We start from the raw sequence: 16582 nt of genomic DNA, 5'->3' as shown, positions 1-16582 counted from the left end.
AGGAAAATGGAGAAAACAGGAACCAAGACAAAGCCCAGGGATCAGCAAAATCTGATCACTGGAACAAACTATTAGAAAAGTATGAAAAACAAGAGTATTTTTTTTTTTTCAAGTTTTTTTCAGATAGGCAGAAAATACAATAAATGCTGTGTTTTTCGACTAAATGCTATCAAAAGCTAGTACACTTGAGTGTATTAGCCTGTTGTTTAACTTTTAAGCAAAACTTAAACAAGCAAGTGCAATAAAGGGACTTTTGGCCAAAAGGGAATCACTTGGCCAAAAGGGAATCACTGACAAGATTTTTGGTTTGTCCTGTTGATTTTTTAGCAGGACTTTCTGAAGAAGTGGGAAGGGGGAATGCATACAGAAACATTCCCTTCTAACAGACTGAGAAGGTATCTGTAGTCCTTGCCAGTGGATTGGGCAGACTGGTGCAAAAAGACAGAAGTTGTCTGTTCATAGGGGAGACAAACAGATCTATCTGAGGTATACCCCATTTGTGGACTATGTGGAAGAACATATCCCTGTGGATCATCCATTCACAGGACTGTGACATGGAACTGTTCAATGTGTCTGCCTGTGTATTCTGTTCTGAAGGGATATACACAGCCTGAAGTGCGATTCCCTGTGTTGTGGCAACCTCCCACACTTGGAGAGCTAGTCTGCATAGCAAATAGGATTTCATTCCCACCTGCTTGTTCACATACCACAGAACTGTAATGTTGTCTGTGAACAGTTTTATTGGGCCCTGTTTCAGCGTATGTTGGAAGGTCTTTAAGGCCAACAAAATTGCTCTCATCTCTCTGACATTGATATGTTCCTATCTGAAGGAGTCCGGCCAAATGCCCTGGCCTCTTAGTGAACCCATGGCTTCTTCCCAACCCAGATCTGAGGCATCTGTATACATCTCCTGCACTGGTAGGGGAGGCTGTAAGGGTGTCCTGGGTTGCAGCTCACTTGGTCCACCCACCACTAAATCTCTTTTTTCAGGCAAGGAAGGGAAGGGATTTTGTACTCTAGAGGATGAGAGTGCTGTGTCCATATAGACCTCAGGTACCATTGTAGCTTCCTCATGGGGATGGTCAATGCCATGTGACCCAGGAGTCTGAGGTACTGCCTGGCAGTCAAGTCTGTGGCTTGGAGGACAGTAAGCAGGTACTGCTTTAAACTTTCCACCTTTTGAGGTGACAGAAAGGCCTTCAAGACATCCTGCACACCAAGAAAATTTGGTCCTGAAAGGGGGTCAGATTGGACTTGGGATAATTTATCTTGAAGCCCAGTGCTTGCAGGAGTGAAATTACTGTTGTTAAATGACTTTGCAAGGATTTTGTGCAGTCTGCCTGGACAAGCAGGTCATCTAAGTTAGGGAAAATTTAAATCCCTAGGGTCCTGCAGAAGGCCACCACTAGGGCCAAGCACTTGGTGAAGACCCTTAGTGTTGTAGAAAGTCCGAAGGGCAAGCCACAGAACTGAAAATGTGAGGAAGCCACAGAAAAATGCAGATATTTCCTGCAGCTGGGCCTTATTGGGATGGGCAGGTAGGCATCCTTGATGTCCAAGGTGGCCAAGAACCCTTGAGAAAAGACCAAGGGGAAGAGGGCCTGCAGAGTGAGCATTCAAAATGTGGGCACCTGCAGAAAGAGGTTGAGATATGAAAGATCTAAAATTGGTCTCCAGGGACCATCTTTTCTTGGGACTAGAAAAAGTCTTGAGTAGAAGCTCCTTCCCCTTTCTGGTATAGGCATAGGTTGCATTATACCCTGGGAGATAAGGTTGTCCATAACTGGTTGAAATAATGGAAGTTATTCTTTGGGGGGGGGGCTGTTGAATGCCTCTCAAAGAAGGGGTTGTGTTCCAGGTCGTAAAATAACCCATTTGAATAATGGATAAGAGCCACCTGTCTATGGTGTTTTTCCATGCAGGGATGCACTGGGAGAGCCTTAGGGATAGGGGCGTGGAGTCAAGGGGTTGTTTTAACGATGGTAGGTAGTCACAGACTACCTGCCCTGTCATGAAATTGAGGCTTCTGGCCTGGAGTTTGTGCAGGCCTGGAAGGAGTGACTTGCTCCCTGGCACTATTTCTGCTTCTAGAAGGAGGAGGGGGTGCAGAGTTCTTCCTGATGAATTGGGTCTTTGAGGGGTAATTCCTGTGGAATTTGGGGATAGGAGACAAAAACAAGTTTTTGAGGTTGTGTAACTCCTTACACTTTTGTTGCAGAGTTTTGAAATTTCTGCCACCTTTGTCCCAAGAAGGGCAGAGTTATCCGGGGGTGCATCTAAGGGTTTTGCCCTAATATCATCAGGAAGTGGCTGCAACCTAAGCCAGGAATATCTCCCAAGCACATAAGCAGATGCAGCAGACCTGGCAGAGGCTTCTGTTGCATTGTAACTGCACTTAATGGAGTGCCTTGTGACCTATGAAGATAAAGACATAAGGCTGGATAACTGAGCTTAACTGAGCTTTGGCTGGAGACTGTGGAATTTCACTGAGAAGTTTTGTGGTCTGTCCTAAAAGGGCTAGGACATACTTGGACATGTGGGTTTGGTAATTTATTGCCTTAAATGGCAGGGTAGATGAAGTATAGACCTTTTCCCAAGGAGTTCCATTGCCTTACTATCTTTGTCTGTGGGGAGAAGTGAGGAGGATGGAAGGAGCTTGGAGGCTTTGTCACCTGACACAGAGACAGTGCCAGGGTCTGCTGCAGGGCACTTACCCAAGAATTTGCCCTCCTCATGGACCTTGTAGAATCTGTTAGGTCTTCATGGAGCAGGAGGCTAGGGGTCTGGGTTGATTGATGCTGCACTGAAAGCATCCATAAATGCAGCTAGTACAGGGGGAATAGCTGAAGGGGCAGGGGAGTCCACCTGAAGAAGTTCATAGTACCTCTTCTGTACTTCAGTCATTTCAGAGGAATTCCATTTGAAATGCTCCTTCATCTTTGAAATGGACTCCCCAAAGGTAAGGTCCTTGTCTGGGGAATCGGTTTCTGCAGATTCTTCTTCAGGGGAGGTGTAGCCAAGGGGAGACGGCATTTGTGAAACATAGGAGAGGGAATCCTCTGAAGAAGAGTCAGAGGATTCCTCAACTTCAGGCTGGGAAGGGTCTAAGGCCTGAGACCTAGAACTTATTACAAGAGCAAGCCCAGGGAAGGGTAACAGTGTAGCAGGTCTCAGAGCCATAAAAGTATTAAATATGCTTTGAGAAAAGGCCTGCCAGTCTGGCTGGCTCTTAATTACTGGGGAAACTTGTTTCCTTTTTTCATTTCTTTTGAGGGAAGGCCTAGAGGGTGTATGGGCCATGGTGGGCCTGGATTTGGAAGCCCGTGAATTAGTGGAGGGATACTTCTGCCTAGCCGGTATGAACCGAGGCTCCCCCTCACCATCAGAAGCTGACATCTGCCTTACCTCCAAGGACATGCTATCCATGCTGGGTTCTGTGGCTTCCAAACTGGTACCCACTATACTCATACCGGTGGCAGGCGAGTGTTCCTCCAGGCTGATGTTAGCCATGGGAGGGACATCAGGTGTACAGGTGCAGCTACAAACTCAGGCCTTTTTCTTAGGTGGCTTGACGGGCTGATAGGATGGTCCCTCCATAACCCAAAGCTAAGCCCTTAAGGTGCTAGTTCTCGAGGTAAATATTCAATGTGTGCAGACAGCTGCATAGCATTTTTGGAACAAAGGCCTGGCAGATGGAGCAGGACTTATGACTGTGCGTATCCCTAAACAAAAAAGGCCAAGCTCCTAAGTGTCTTTATGGGGGATAAGATGACTGCACCTACACTTACTCTTCCTGGATGAACTGAACCTGCACACAGTTTAGTGATCAAAAGAAACAAACGTCCTCAATCGGGTACTAATCTGATCATTTTTGATCCAATGTCCGGTATGACAGGAACAGCTGATGTTCGACTGGCGGCAGAGAAGATCTGAGGTCTGGTACATGCAGACATTACTTTTGTGACCCACATTCCCTAGGCCAACATCAGATGTCCCATGTACCCAGCAGTGACTACAAGCTTTTATATACTGGCCAGACATTCAGGTAGCAAGAGAGGAGAACCCAAGTGTTGAGAATACTGCAACATGAGAATAGAAGGACATCTATGCCATACAGGAAAAGGAACCCTTCTTATAGGAAATTCAATCATTACACACCCCAAGATACAACCACTAAAAAGAGGCTGTAGAAAACTAAGCATTTAAAGATACAGTCCACTCAAAACACAGAAAAAAAAACTTTGCAGTTTGGAAGCTCTTATCTTCATTTCACTCACAATAGACACACTTTCATTTAAACCAGGAGAAATGGTAGCATTCAAATAAAAGCTGCCAGTGCATCATTCTTTGCAATAACCAGTTCTGCCAGTCACCACAATAGGTACCTGTAACAATCTGCTTCAGCCCAAGACATTTGAATCTAACAAAGCCAGCACAGAGAGAGGCATGTCTTTCCAAAGCACTCTTATTGTCCGTCTTCACAATACTGTAATGGTGCTGATAGATCCTTCTGTTCAAGGCATTTTTAGTCTTGCCAACATAAAATGGAGTGCAAGTAAAACACTTTGCAAGGTAAATCACCCTCTAACTGTTGCAGTTGAATTTACCTCATGGCTTAAAGTCCAGAATTTTCCCATGTAATAGACCCTCTGGAATGATCTTGATAAAAGGACATTGTTTACACTACCCACATTTTGTTGTCAGAAAAAGTCTCAGAAAGTCAACTAACTGGCATCTCCAAAATCTTCTTAATGTTTGGTTTATTTTTAAAAGTGAAGCTTGGTGGAGATGCAAACCATGATTTTAACTTATAATCACACTGAAACAAAAAAAAAAATTATTGCAAAGAATTTTCTGAACGTCCTTATCATCAACAAGCTTCACTTAGGTGGGAGGTTGGCGTAATGGTTAAGGTGCTTACCTTAGAAACACAAGGTACAGGGTTTGTTTCTGACATGGGGTAATTGGCTAGGCTTAAAATGGCCCATAAGGGTAGTTAGCCTAGTAGTAAACTATGAATATGAATCAAACTATGAATCAGAATAATTCAAAGTCATATCAGAATGAAAGTCTTGCCTCTGTGCAGCTTCACACCCCACAGCACCCAATAAAGCCAGATCTTGTTTTAAACCCTTAATAATAATGGGTGCATATTTACCTTCCCTGTCATGAAGGACTTGATGGTACAGTCTAGCAATCAATAAGCAGGGATAACTTAGCGCCAAAAGCATGGATTTAAGTTTCTCCAGTATACACTGGCTATGCCTAGACGTGCCACACAATAGGCTGTGGGCACTACTAACTGCTGTATGACATCATCCTCAAGCCCTCACTCAGGGGTCCACTCTCTGTACAGTAACCCTTTGTTCCAGTATACAGACTCCCCTTTTCCTTGAGAATCAGTTGCCTCCTTAGCTACCTTCCTCAAGCCTCATAAGGTAGAGTCTGAAAGCTATCTCAACTCTACCTTTGTGACCCTTCCCAGCTCCCTTTCCACAGGAAAGCTGGTATCTTCTGACAGCAGTGCCTGACTGTCTGCCTGGGTACTACCACTCACCTCTGTCCTTGCAATCACCCTGTCTACTGGAACATCAGTACCTGCCAGCAGCTGTGGCTCACTTTCACACTCACTGCTACAGGGTAGCTCCCTCCCTAAAACAGCCACATTACCAGCCCAAGCTTCAGGTGTGGGGTCTGTCTGGATCTCCACAGGCTACCAGTTTTTTGTTTGATTCTAGTTTTTGCTACTGCAGATTTTACAAAGGGTAATTGTAATTTATATTACTATTTCTGTTTTTTTTTTCCATATGTCTATACTGGAATACTTTGAGTGTGAATCTCTACAGAATTTGTGGTGTGCAACTGTATATTTGATTTCAATTAATGAAAACAGAGGAAAAACTAAAATAGAGATTCTAAGGATTGATGAGAAAAGAACTGTTAAGCAACTTTTCATTATTTTTGAGGCTATGTGTTTTCCTGTTGCACTTTGGGATAGCTCCAGTTGTAACTCCAACAAAATTAGTGCTGGCAAATAGGAAGGCAGCTGTTAACTGTGTTAAACGTGTCCCTTATCATCCTAACTGCTACTTGCATCTCTATCATAAATTTATCTCTGCACACACCACAAGAATCTTTGAATCAGCATTTACATTCTGAAGCCCCAAACTGCTTTGTAAGTTTCCAATATTCACACATCTTCTGCATGAAGTAGACATTTGCAATTTTTAAATAATTGTTACCAGATCATTTTACATGTGTTAGGGTTTGCCAATATCCACTCCTAGTGACAAAATAATTTTTAATCCTGCATTCTAGAAATTAACAAGGTTTCAGATCATCATTTGAAATGTTGGCCAGACTATCTCCTTCATGTACTACATTTACCTGCTTGTTGGCCAGAATATCTCCTACATGTACTACATTTACCTGCTTGTTGGCCAGACTATCTCCTATATGTACAACATTTACCTGCTTGTTGGCCAGACTATCTCCTATATGTACTACATTTACCTGCTTGTTGACCAGACTATCTCCTACATGTACTACATTTACCTGCTTGTTGGCCAGACTATCTCCTACATGTACTACATTTACCTGCTTGTTGGCAAGACTATCTCCTACATGTACTACATTTACCTGCTTGTTGGCCAGACTATCTCCTACATGTACTACATTTACCTGCTTGTTGACCAGACTATCTCCTACATGCACTACATTTACCTGCTTGTTGGCAAGACTATCTCCTACATGTACTACATTTACCTGCTTGTTGGCCAGACTATCTCCTACATGTACTACATTTACCTGCTTGTTGGCCAGACTATCTCCTACATATACTACATTTACCTGCTTGTTGGCCAGACTATCTCCTACATGTACTACATTTACCTGCTTGTTGGCCAGACTATCTCCTACATGTACTACACTTACCTGCTTGTTGGCCAGACTATCTCCTACATGTAATACATTTACCTGCTTGCTGGCCAGACTATCTCCTACATGCACTACATTTACCTGCTTGTTAGCCAGACTATCTCCTACATGTACTACATTTACCTGCTTGTTGGCCAGACTATCTCCTACATGTACTACATTTACCTGCTTGTTGGCCAGACTATCTCCTACATGTACTACATTTACCTGCTTGCTGGCCAAACTATCTCCTACATGTACTACATTTACCTGCTTGCTGGCCAGACTATCTCCTACATGTACTACATTTACCTGCTTGTTGGCCAGACTATCTCCTACATGTACTACATTTACCTGCTTGTTGGCAAGACTATCTCCTACATGTACTACATTTACCTGCTTGTTGGCCAGACTATCTCCTACATGTACTACATTTACCTGCTTGTTGACCAGACTATCTCCTACATGTACTACATTTACCTGCTTGTTGGCAAGACTATCTCCTACATGTACTACATTTACCTGCTTGTTGGCCAGACTATCTCCTACATGTACTACATTTACCTGCTTGTTGGCCAGACTATCTCCTACATATACTACATTTACCTGCTTGTTGGCCAGACTATCTCCTACATGTACTACATTTACCTGCTTGTTGGCCAGACTATCTCCTACATGTACTACATTTACCTGCTTGTTGGCCAGACTATCTCCTACATGTAATACATTTACCTGCTTGCTGGCCAGACTATCTCCTACATGCACTACATTTACCTGCTTGTTAGCCAGACTATCTCCTACATGTACTACATTTACCTGCTTGTTGGCCATACTATCTCCTACATGTACTACATTTACCTGCTTGTTGGCCAGACTATCTCCTACATGTACTACATTTACCTGCTTGCTGGCCAAACTATCTCCTACATGTACTACATTTACCTGCTTGCTGGCCAGACTATCTCCTACATGTACTACATTTACCTGCTTGTTGGCCAGACTATCTCCTACATGTACTACATTTACCTGCTTGTTGGCCAGACTATCTCCTACATGTACTACATTTACCTGCTTGCTGGCCAGACTATCTCCTACATGTACTACATTTACCTGCTTGTTGGCCAGACTTTCTCCTACATGTACTACATTTACCTGCTTGTTGGCCAGACTATCTCCTACATGTACTACATTTACCTGCTTGTTGGCCAGACTATCTCCTACATGTACTACATTTACCTGCTTGTTGGCCAGACTATCTCCTACATGTACTACATTTACCTGCTTGTTGGCCAGACTATCTCCTTCATGTACTACATTTACCTGCTTGTTGGCCAGACTATCTCCTACATGTACTACATTTAACTGCTTGTTGGCCAGACTATCTCCTACATGTACTACATTTACCTGCTTGTTGGCCAGACTATCTCCTCCATGTACTACATTTACCTGCTTGTTGGCCAGACTATCTCCTACATGTACTACATTTACCTGCTTGTTGGCCAGACTATCTCCTACATGTACTACATTTACCTGCTTGTTGGCCAGACTATATCCTACATGTACTACATTTACCTGCTTGTTGGCCAGACTATCTCCTACATGTACTACATTTACCTGCTTGTTGGCCAGACTATCTCCTACATGTACTACATTTACCTGCTTGTTAGCCAGACTATCGCCTACATGTACTACATTTAACTGCTTGTTGGCCAGACTATCTCCTACATGTACTACATTTACCTGCTTTTTGGCCAGACTATCTCCTACATGTACTACATTTACCTGCTTGTTGGCCAGACTATCTCCTACATGTACTACATTTACCTGCTTGTTGGCCAGACTATCTCCTACATGTACTACATTTACCTGCTTGTTAGCCAGACTATCGCCTACATGTACTACATTTAACTGCTTGTTGGCCAGACTATCTCCTACATGTACTACATTTACCTGCTTGTTGGCCAGACTATCTCCTACATGTACTACATTTACCCGCTTGTTGGCCAGACTATCTCCTACATGTACTACATTTACCTGCTTGTTAGCCAACTACATTTACCTGCTTGTTGGCCAGACTATCTCCTACATGTACTACATTTACCTGCTTGTTGGCCAGACTATCTCCTACATGTACTACATTTACCTGCTTGTTGAACAGACTATCTCCTACATGTACTACATTTAACTGCTTGTTGTCCAGACTATCTCCTACATGTACTACATTTACCTGCTTGTTGACCAGACTATCTCCTACATGTACTACATTTAACTGCTTGTTGGCCAGACTATCTCCTACATGTACTACATTTACCTGCTTGTTGGCCAGACTATCTCCTACATGTACTACATTTACCTGCTTGTTGAACAGACTATCTCCTACATGTACTACATTTAACTGCTTGTTGTCCAGACTATCTCCTACATGTACTACATTTACCTGCTTGTTGACCAGACTATCTCCTACATGTACTACATTTACCTGCTTGTTGGCCAGACTATCTCCTACATGTACTACATTTACCTGCTTGTTGACCAGACTATCTCCTACATGTACTACATTTACCTGCTTGTTGGCCAGACTATCTCCTACATGTACTACATTTACCTGCTTGTTGGCCAGACTATCTCCTACATGTACTACATTTACCTGCTTGTTGGCCAGACTATCTCCTACATGTACTACATTTACCTGCTTGTTGACCAGACTATCTCCTACATGTACTACATTTACCTGCTTGTTGGCCAGACTATCTCCTACATGTACTACATTTACCTGCTTGTTGACCAGACTATCTCCTACATGTACTACATTTACCTGCTTGTTGACCAGACTATCTCCTACATGTACTACATTTACCTGCTTGTTGGCCAGACTATCTCCTACATGTACATTTACTTGCTCTTATCCTCTATTCATGTCATATAATATAGTGTATGAAGATATGTCCATTGTAAATCTATGCTGCTAATATATATATTTGAAAAAAAAAACACTCAAAACAATATCAAAGGCATTTTTTAAGAAGCATGTAGCTGCTACATTGTTAGAGGAATGTCAGAAGATTCATGAAGGATGTACTACACATGAAAATTACACATGGAAGTTTTGCTTTAATCTGGGTATCTGTTAGCAAAACATATAATGATGTAGTATCTTAAGAAATGCTGAGCATGTGCATGAGTCGTAAACTACAAGTAATAAAATCGCTGTACCTGTATCCAGGAGATGGAAAGCTAAAAGAAAACATCAAAGTAGTAATAAGTTGTAAATGTTAAGCATTTCAAATTTTACTCAAAATATAAAGTTACAAATTAACTGCATAGCCCAAACTAAAAATCAGTTAGAAAAAATGAAATATGCATTATTGGAAGATGAGTACAGTAGAAAGGTGGCAATGAGCCTGCAATCTTTTCTGAGAAGGTGAAGCACCTGTTATGTATGCATCATTTTCATGAATGTTTCTTTCATACCTCAGAACATTTTATATCTGAATTTCTGAACTTTTAATGCTAACTGCAGAGCATTTGGTATATGTGTTTCCCAACTTTTAATACTAAGTAATCTATTTGTGTTTATTTCATTTTCATTTGTTTAGGTTTTCTTCAGTAGATAAGCACAATAGTGGAGGATTCACATTTCAGAGGGATATACTGCAGGTTAGATAGCCAAAGACTACATCACAACATACACTTGGTTAGAATAGATACTTCAGGTCGGAAAGGATAAGTCATTTTCTGCATACTCTGTGTGCGGATGGTCTCGATGTCTTCTCATTGTTACTGTACTCATGTTTAGGTTCAGATCTCATTGGGACTCCTGATACACTGTTTATGTATCCAAATGATGGAGCTCAATACGTCCAGGCCTCAGTAATGAATCCAAGCAAGCTAAATTCATTAAAGACCTAAAAGATACTTAGTTTGTAAGTGGTGCTTCACAGGATACTCACTGCAATATGTGAACTCTCTACATACTGCCATATCTGCACTCTTTATCTTCAACTCGAATGACACCTCCATTCTCTCCCTTCCCCTCATTCCAGTATACTCCTCTCTCCTGGACTTCAGTTCCTCAGTTCCTCCATGCATTCACTATATCCATTTTCGTCCCAGTCATCCCCATGCTGACATTTCCATAATCTATAATCTAAATAAATAAACAGATCACTCCTGACTTACAAACATCACCTGAGAATGCTTGTACCAATTATACAGGTGTTCATCATACAGAAGCTCAAAATCATAGGTACCTCTCTTAGCACAAGATTTCTGAGCAAAGTCAAAAACAATTGGGGGGACAAAGGATGAAAATCCATGACAGATTTTAAATATTGCTCTTATAAACTTACAAGTGGGTAGAATACCAGGTATTACATTACCATGTATTTTTGAAGGATATGAAGGTTAAAACACAAATGTGTGTCATTATTTACCGATTTAAATCCTTAATGATATTTCAGAAAACTACACATTTTATGAGGAGCAGACCAAAAATATGAAGAAACAATATGGACATTCTGAAAAATGCTGGACAGTTGAGAAATATGCAGTGGTACCTCAGAGAGTAGAAGTAAGCACAGCTGAATGAGAAACAAAATTTGTCCATAAAATTACCATGTTTTTCTAGATGTAACCACCCTGTCCTGTGGAAATACAACAGTATCAATGACTATTGCACATTTTTTTTAATGTTTAGTACTTAGGGCCTCTAGCACATACACAGACACATTGAAATACACCAGTACACACAATGACATGGAAAAATAACCACTATGCTGGAGAAACAAAACGTGCATGTGTGTTTGTGTGTGTGTGTGTGTGTGTGTGTGTGTGTGTGTGTGTGTGTGTGTGTGTGTGTGTGTGTGTGTGTATGCATACTTCATGTGTGTGTGGGTGGGGGGTTGTTGATAACTTATCTCCACTCTCAGAAAAATGAGAATCTTTTCTCACTTGTTCAAATTTTCTGTGCACCTCTGGCCATGTGCCCATTTCCAAAAGACTGGCTCTTACTGCAAGTCACTGACTCTGGTGTAGGCCTGCTTTATAGATAGGATTTACACTAGAGTAAATTATTTACACTGAGAGCAATTACTTTGGAATCAGGGCAGGCTTACATGGGAGTAAGGCATTTAAACCAAAAAGAAATGTTTTGGAATCTTGCCCCAAGACATTTTTTCTGACTCGTCCGAAAAAGACATTTGTAAAACCACTTGAAAAAATAAATTGTGAAAGACAACAAATTTTCAGTAAAAACGGCAATAAAATGAACTAAAAACAAGAAAAAGTGCATGCACCTGAGGAATCAAAATTGTTTACATATTAAGTTTACCTACCAGTTCATACACATTACATTTTGTCCTGTTCTGTTTACTTTAAATAAAAATTCTACATCTTAGTTATTTGTGTAATACTTTGTTTACTTTAAATAAAATTTCCACATCTTAGTTGATCTTCTAATACTGTTACTGTCTGTTTTATATCTATAAGCATTTTACTGACCTTAAATAAAATACTTCTCACTAGTTCAAAGATACAAAAAAAAAACCAGGAACCATGGCTAGTTTACACTTATTGAAACTGTGATACAGCTCGAACACTGTGGAACCAAAAATCTAATCCTTGAGACTAGATTATGATATCTATAATCCTCTGTCTCAACTCAAGCCATGTCATTCCCAACACTCTACCCTCCAATATTACTCTCCATTGTTCATTCCACCATTTTAAACAAGTAAAATCAAAAGACATTGATGCTCCCTTAGAAGAAATTCCTCTGGTCGTTCCTAGCAGTGCTGTTAACTTACTCGCCTGGCTAATAGTCTGCTAAAAAGAATATCCCTCCTTCTTCCATTCAACATCTGTGGTCTCTCTTTAACTAAAAATAATAAGCCCAGCATCAGGAAAATTGTTTTGATCAAACCTCTTTCAAAATAGCACAAACCTAAAACAAAAATCTCAATTTTACTCTATTTCTATTTTATCTACCCTTGAAAAACTACTAAGAAAGATTATATAGAGACAATTTTTACATGCATGCAACAATACCATCTATTCTTACCATGCCTTTTCTATGGGCTCTCAGTGAGGAGATATTACTAAACATTTGGAAAAGGCAACCTTACTACCTCTTTTGTAAACCTCAATTAGGCATTTCACCTTGTTAATCACTCTCTTCTTCTTAACTGCATTACTAAAATTGGCATTAGCACAGATGTCTCCACTTGGTCACATGACTTTTTTAACCAACAGACTTTGCAAAACCAAACCAGGTTCTTCCATCTCCAGATAAGCTCCACTGCACTAAGGTATTCCATGCGTGGCCATTTTTCATTAATAAATTACCTTATGACCTCCAACTTGTCCCTCTGATTTCATATGCACATGATATGCCCTGGGATTCAAAAACATTCTGTGTGTCACAGTTGGCAACTGTGTGTGACAAATGGACAGGCATAGGGTGTGCATGGTTCACAGAAATACTCTGCATGAGTTGTAGATGCCATGCAACCTAGCAGCTTGCATTGCATGCTACTGGACATACAATGACATAGTAAAGAGAAAAATTATTAAAATTAGGGTCTTTGCAGATGCAAATAGGTTCATGGCTAAGTATTAGGTTAGATGCCATGGCAGGCCAGTTTAAACCTAGCCAGTTTCCCTTTTGGCACTTGAATTAACCTTCTCCATTCTGTATTACAATGGCCTTACCCACCCCATGGTCAATAATTATATATTACCGCTAGTGAGAAAATTATATTATAGATAATTTAAGGGGAACATTGCATGAGTGAAAGCATTTAGGAGCTGCCTCTGTTCGTTAGTAGTACAGGAGTCAATCCTGGGATAAATTTTCTATTATACATCCATCAATCCATCAATCCAAGTTGCAGATGAATATGGACAGGGATGAACTTTGTTTTAAGTGGATGGGAAGTCTTTTCCAGAGCAGTGGTATCCTCTGGGTAATACATCTGTCCCTCTAAGTCAATCTGTTGATGTTGCAGAAGAGGTTTTAGATCCCCAGACTGAGCATTTATGATTGCTGATGTGCAATACGTCCATCAGTATTCAGTCAGTGGATGCCTTGTATATCAGCCAAAGGTCACGTCTTAGCCATCTATAGGTTACAGGGTATAGTGACAGAGATTTGAATCATTCTGTGTAGGATATACTGTTTAGGCCTTATATCCTTTTAATAAGGTATCCCTGTGGGGATTGCAATTGTTTCATGTGTCTGGACAGATACAAGCCAAAGGGGGTGTTATACTCAATTACAGTAAGGGTAAATAATATGGTAGTGTGATGCAAAAATGTATATATCCCAGTACTGTATGCCCTAGGCTCAGGAGCAAATGACTGCCATAAAATTATGGAGTTAAGGAAGGAAATAGCTAACAATGTTTGAAATAAAGGCCCCACCTAGTGAGTTGGGAGGAAGGTAGGTTAAAGGTTAACATTTCATCAATCATCAGGTGGTCTGTAATGCAAAGGGTATAATTTACAAAGTGTCTGCAGGCCACTCAGGAAGCACTCATGAATTCTACATATGCAATGTAATTTCTCCAGGGTCTTCTTATTGCTGATGCCTGATACGTGCTGGATCCATGGTTGAAGACACAAATCAGAAATGCATAGACTGTGGCAGACATGGGCTACAACAATAACCTGTCTCAAACCAGATCATCATCAAGCAAATGTTTGAGTCTGCTAAAGGCTTGCTTTTACTGCTTGGATATATCTGGAGGTTCTCTGAAATATGACCTTGGCACATGTACTAAGATATTCTCTGCATGTGCCATGTTACATAGCAAAATGCTGATGAAACAGTTGCAGCAGGGAGTATTCATGTAGGAGGATCATATCCCACCAAACCAGGCAGCAGACAGAATGATGAGGAGACAGCAGAGGAGGCAGAGGCAGAGGAGGACCTGGCCAGATGAAAGTAGGCACAGTATGCAGTGGCATGACAAAGAAACAATGGCTGGCTCATAACTATGGGCCAGATGAAAGCATATACAGAACATTAAAAGTAATACATGTAGACTTACAACTAGGCTATGCTTTTCCATGTATAAACTGACCACACTATGCATCAGATGTAGGCTACATCTTCTACAGCAAAATATGTAAGTGATGACCTAATTTATATTAACTTTATACAGTGTGTGTAATATAGTTGGAGTGGTGGTCTAAGATAAACTGGGAGAGGGTGATGTTTACATGTCTGTGTACGTGTGTGGAAGTGGGTACTGGAGGTGTGCGTGCATGCATGCGCGGGTGTGTGTGTGTGTGTGTGTGTGTGTGTGTGTGTGTCTGTCTGTCTGTCTGCCTCTCTGCAGGGACACACACTCAGCAGGCATTGCAGCACTGTGGTGAGCTTGTACCCACAGTCCCTGTGCACCCACAAAAGATATGCATACATCCCATACATACCCCTGCCTATGGGAGCTACCTCTCCTGATAGGGTCACATGTACTATCAAGCTCTTGCCTAGGGGGAGATGTGTTGTGTGAATGACAGTGATGGCCCACACAGATATTTCTATAAAATTAACTCCATACCTTCTTGATTGCACGTCTGACCCTACTCACCTCCACACATGCTGTGGCATTGCATATGGCATTGTATGTGACTAACACAGGCCACCCCCACCCATGATGTCCCTCAGCACCGGAGAGCAGAAGTGGAGTGATGACAGGAAGCATGTTTAGTATGTGTCCTGTGTGTGCAGGAGGAACTGTGTCTTCCAAGCTGTCTGTTGAACATGTCCAGTAGGTAACACATCAGGTCAGCTCATACACCCTGTAAAACATGTAAAATCTCAAGAAAGGTTTTATTGTTGGCAGTCTGTACCTCCATGATTGTGGTACACACTAGGTTACAGACACTGAAATGCCAGCTTTCCTGGTAACTATGGCCACCAGCATGCTGATTTCCTCTGTTCTCTGTGCCCTCTGTGAAACTGGCAGCATCCAAAGGAAACTGTGCTACAGGGAGAGACATTCTTTCCTGGTTAGACCTGTCTGTGACTCACTGCCTTTATGAGTCTACCTTTGTCTCTGGGGTGAGTTCTACAGGCATAGAGGCTATGCCCACTGACCGGGATGATGACCTGGATTCCAAATTTCCTGTTTCCTACACAGACACCATGCATCTTGACCATTCCAAATTAGCACTATCATCACTGTCAGAGTTAGAATCATGTCCAGCATGAGGCAGTTTTATATTCACAGTGGAGGAGCTGGATAATATGTCACTCATGAAGATAGCAAACAGAAATGCCCAAATGTAGGTTCAATCATCAGTATATTAATGCCAGTGCATGAATGTTAAATACTGCATATAGTGGCAGAATATAAGAAGTTAGACCTTACCTTGTACTGAGGCCTTCTAATTTGAAGCCATGATGTTCCTACGTAAAAAGATACAACATTTTGCGATGTGCAGTACAGTGCACAATTACCCAGTATGCAGTAGTCTAAAACCTAATAGATACATACCTGGAACATATGCAGTGGAAATTCTTAGAGCTCATTACATTTCTGCCCCAATAACTAGCACACCACCCTGGCCTAGGGATGAAGCTGTTTCCCCGTGCAGAGAAGCTAGGATCTCTATCTCAGATAATGGTGATTTGGAGAGTGGAGTGGACTGCCTCCCAATGCCC

General features: G+C 41.5%; 1 protein-coding gene across 1 annotated transcript in view; it reads right to left on the bottom strand.

Annotated features, from left to right (window-relative positions):
* Nucleotides 1–16582, bottom strand: part of WDR17 (WD repeat domain 17) — a 1021977-nt gene that overhangs the window by 103931 nt on the left and 901464 nt on the right. The window contains exon 23 of the mRNA XM_044062517.1: nt 10129–10149. Within this exon, the coding sequence (XP_043918452.1) occupies nt 10129–10149 (21 nt within the window). The remainder of the gene's footprint in view (nt 1–10128; nt 10150–16582) is intronic.

This window comes from Protopterus annectens, chromosome 2.part1 (genome assembly GCF_019279795.1).
Source record: "Protopterus annectens isolate FY-2018-M chromosome 2.part1, PAN1.0, whole genome shotgun sequence".
NCBI lineage: Eukaryota > Metazoa > Chordata > Ceratodontiformes > Protopteridae > Protopterus > Protopterus annectens.
Note: the sequence above shows the minus strand (reverse complement) of the source record. Positions and strands in the feature narration are given on the sequence as shown.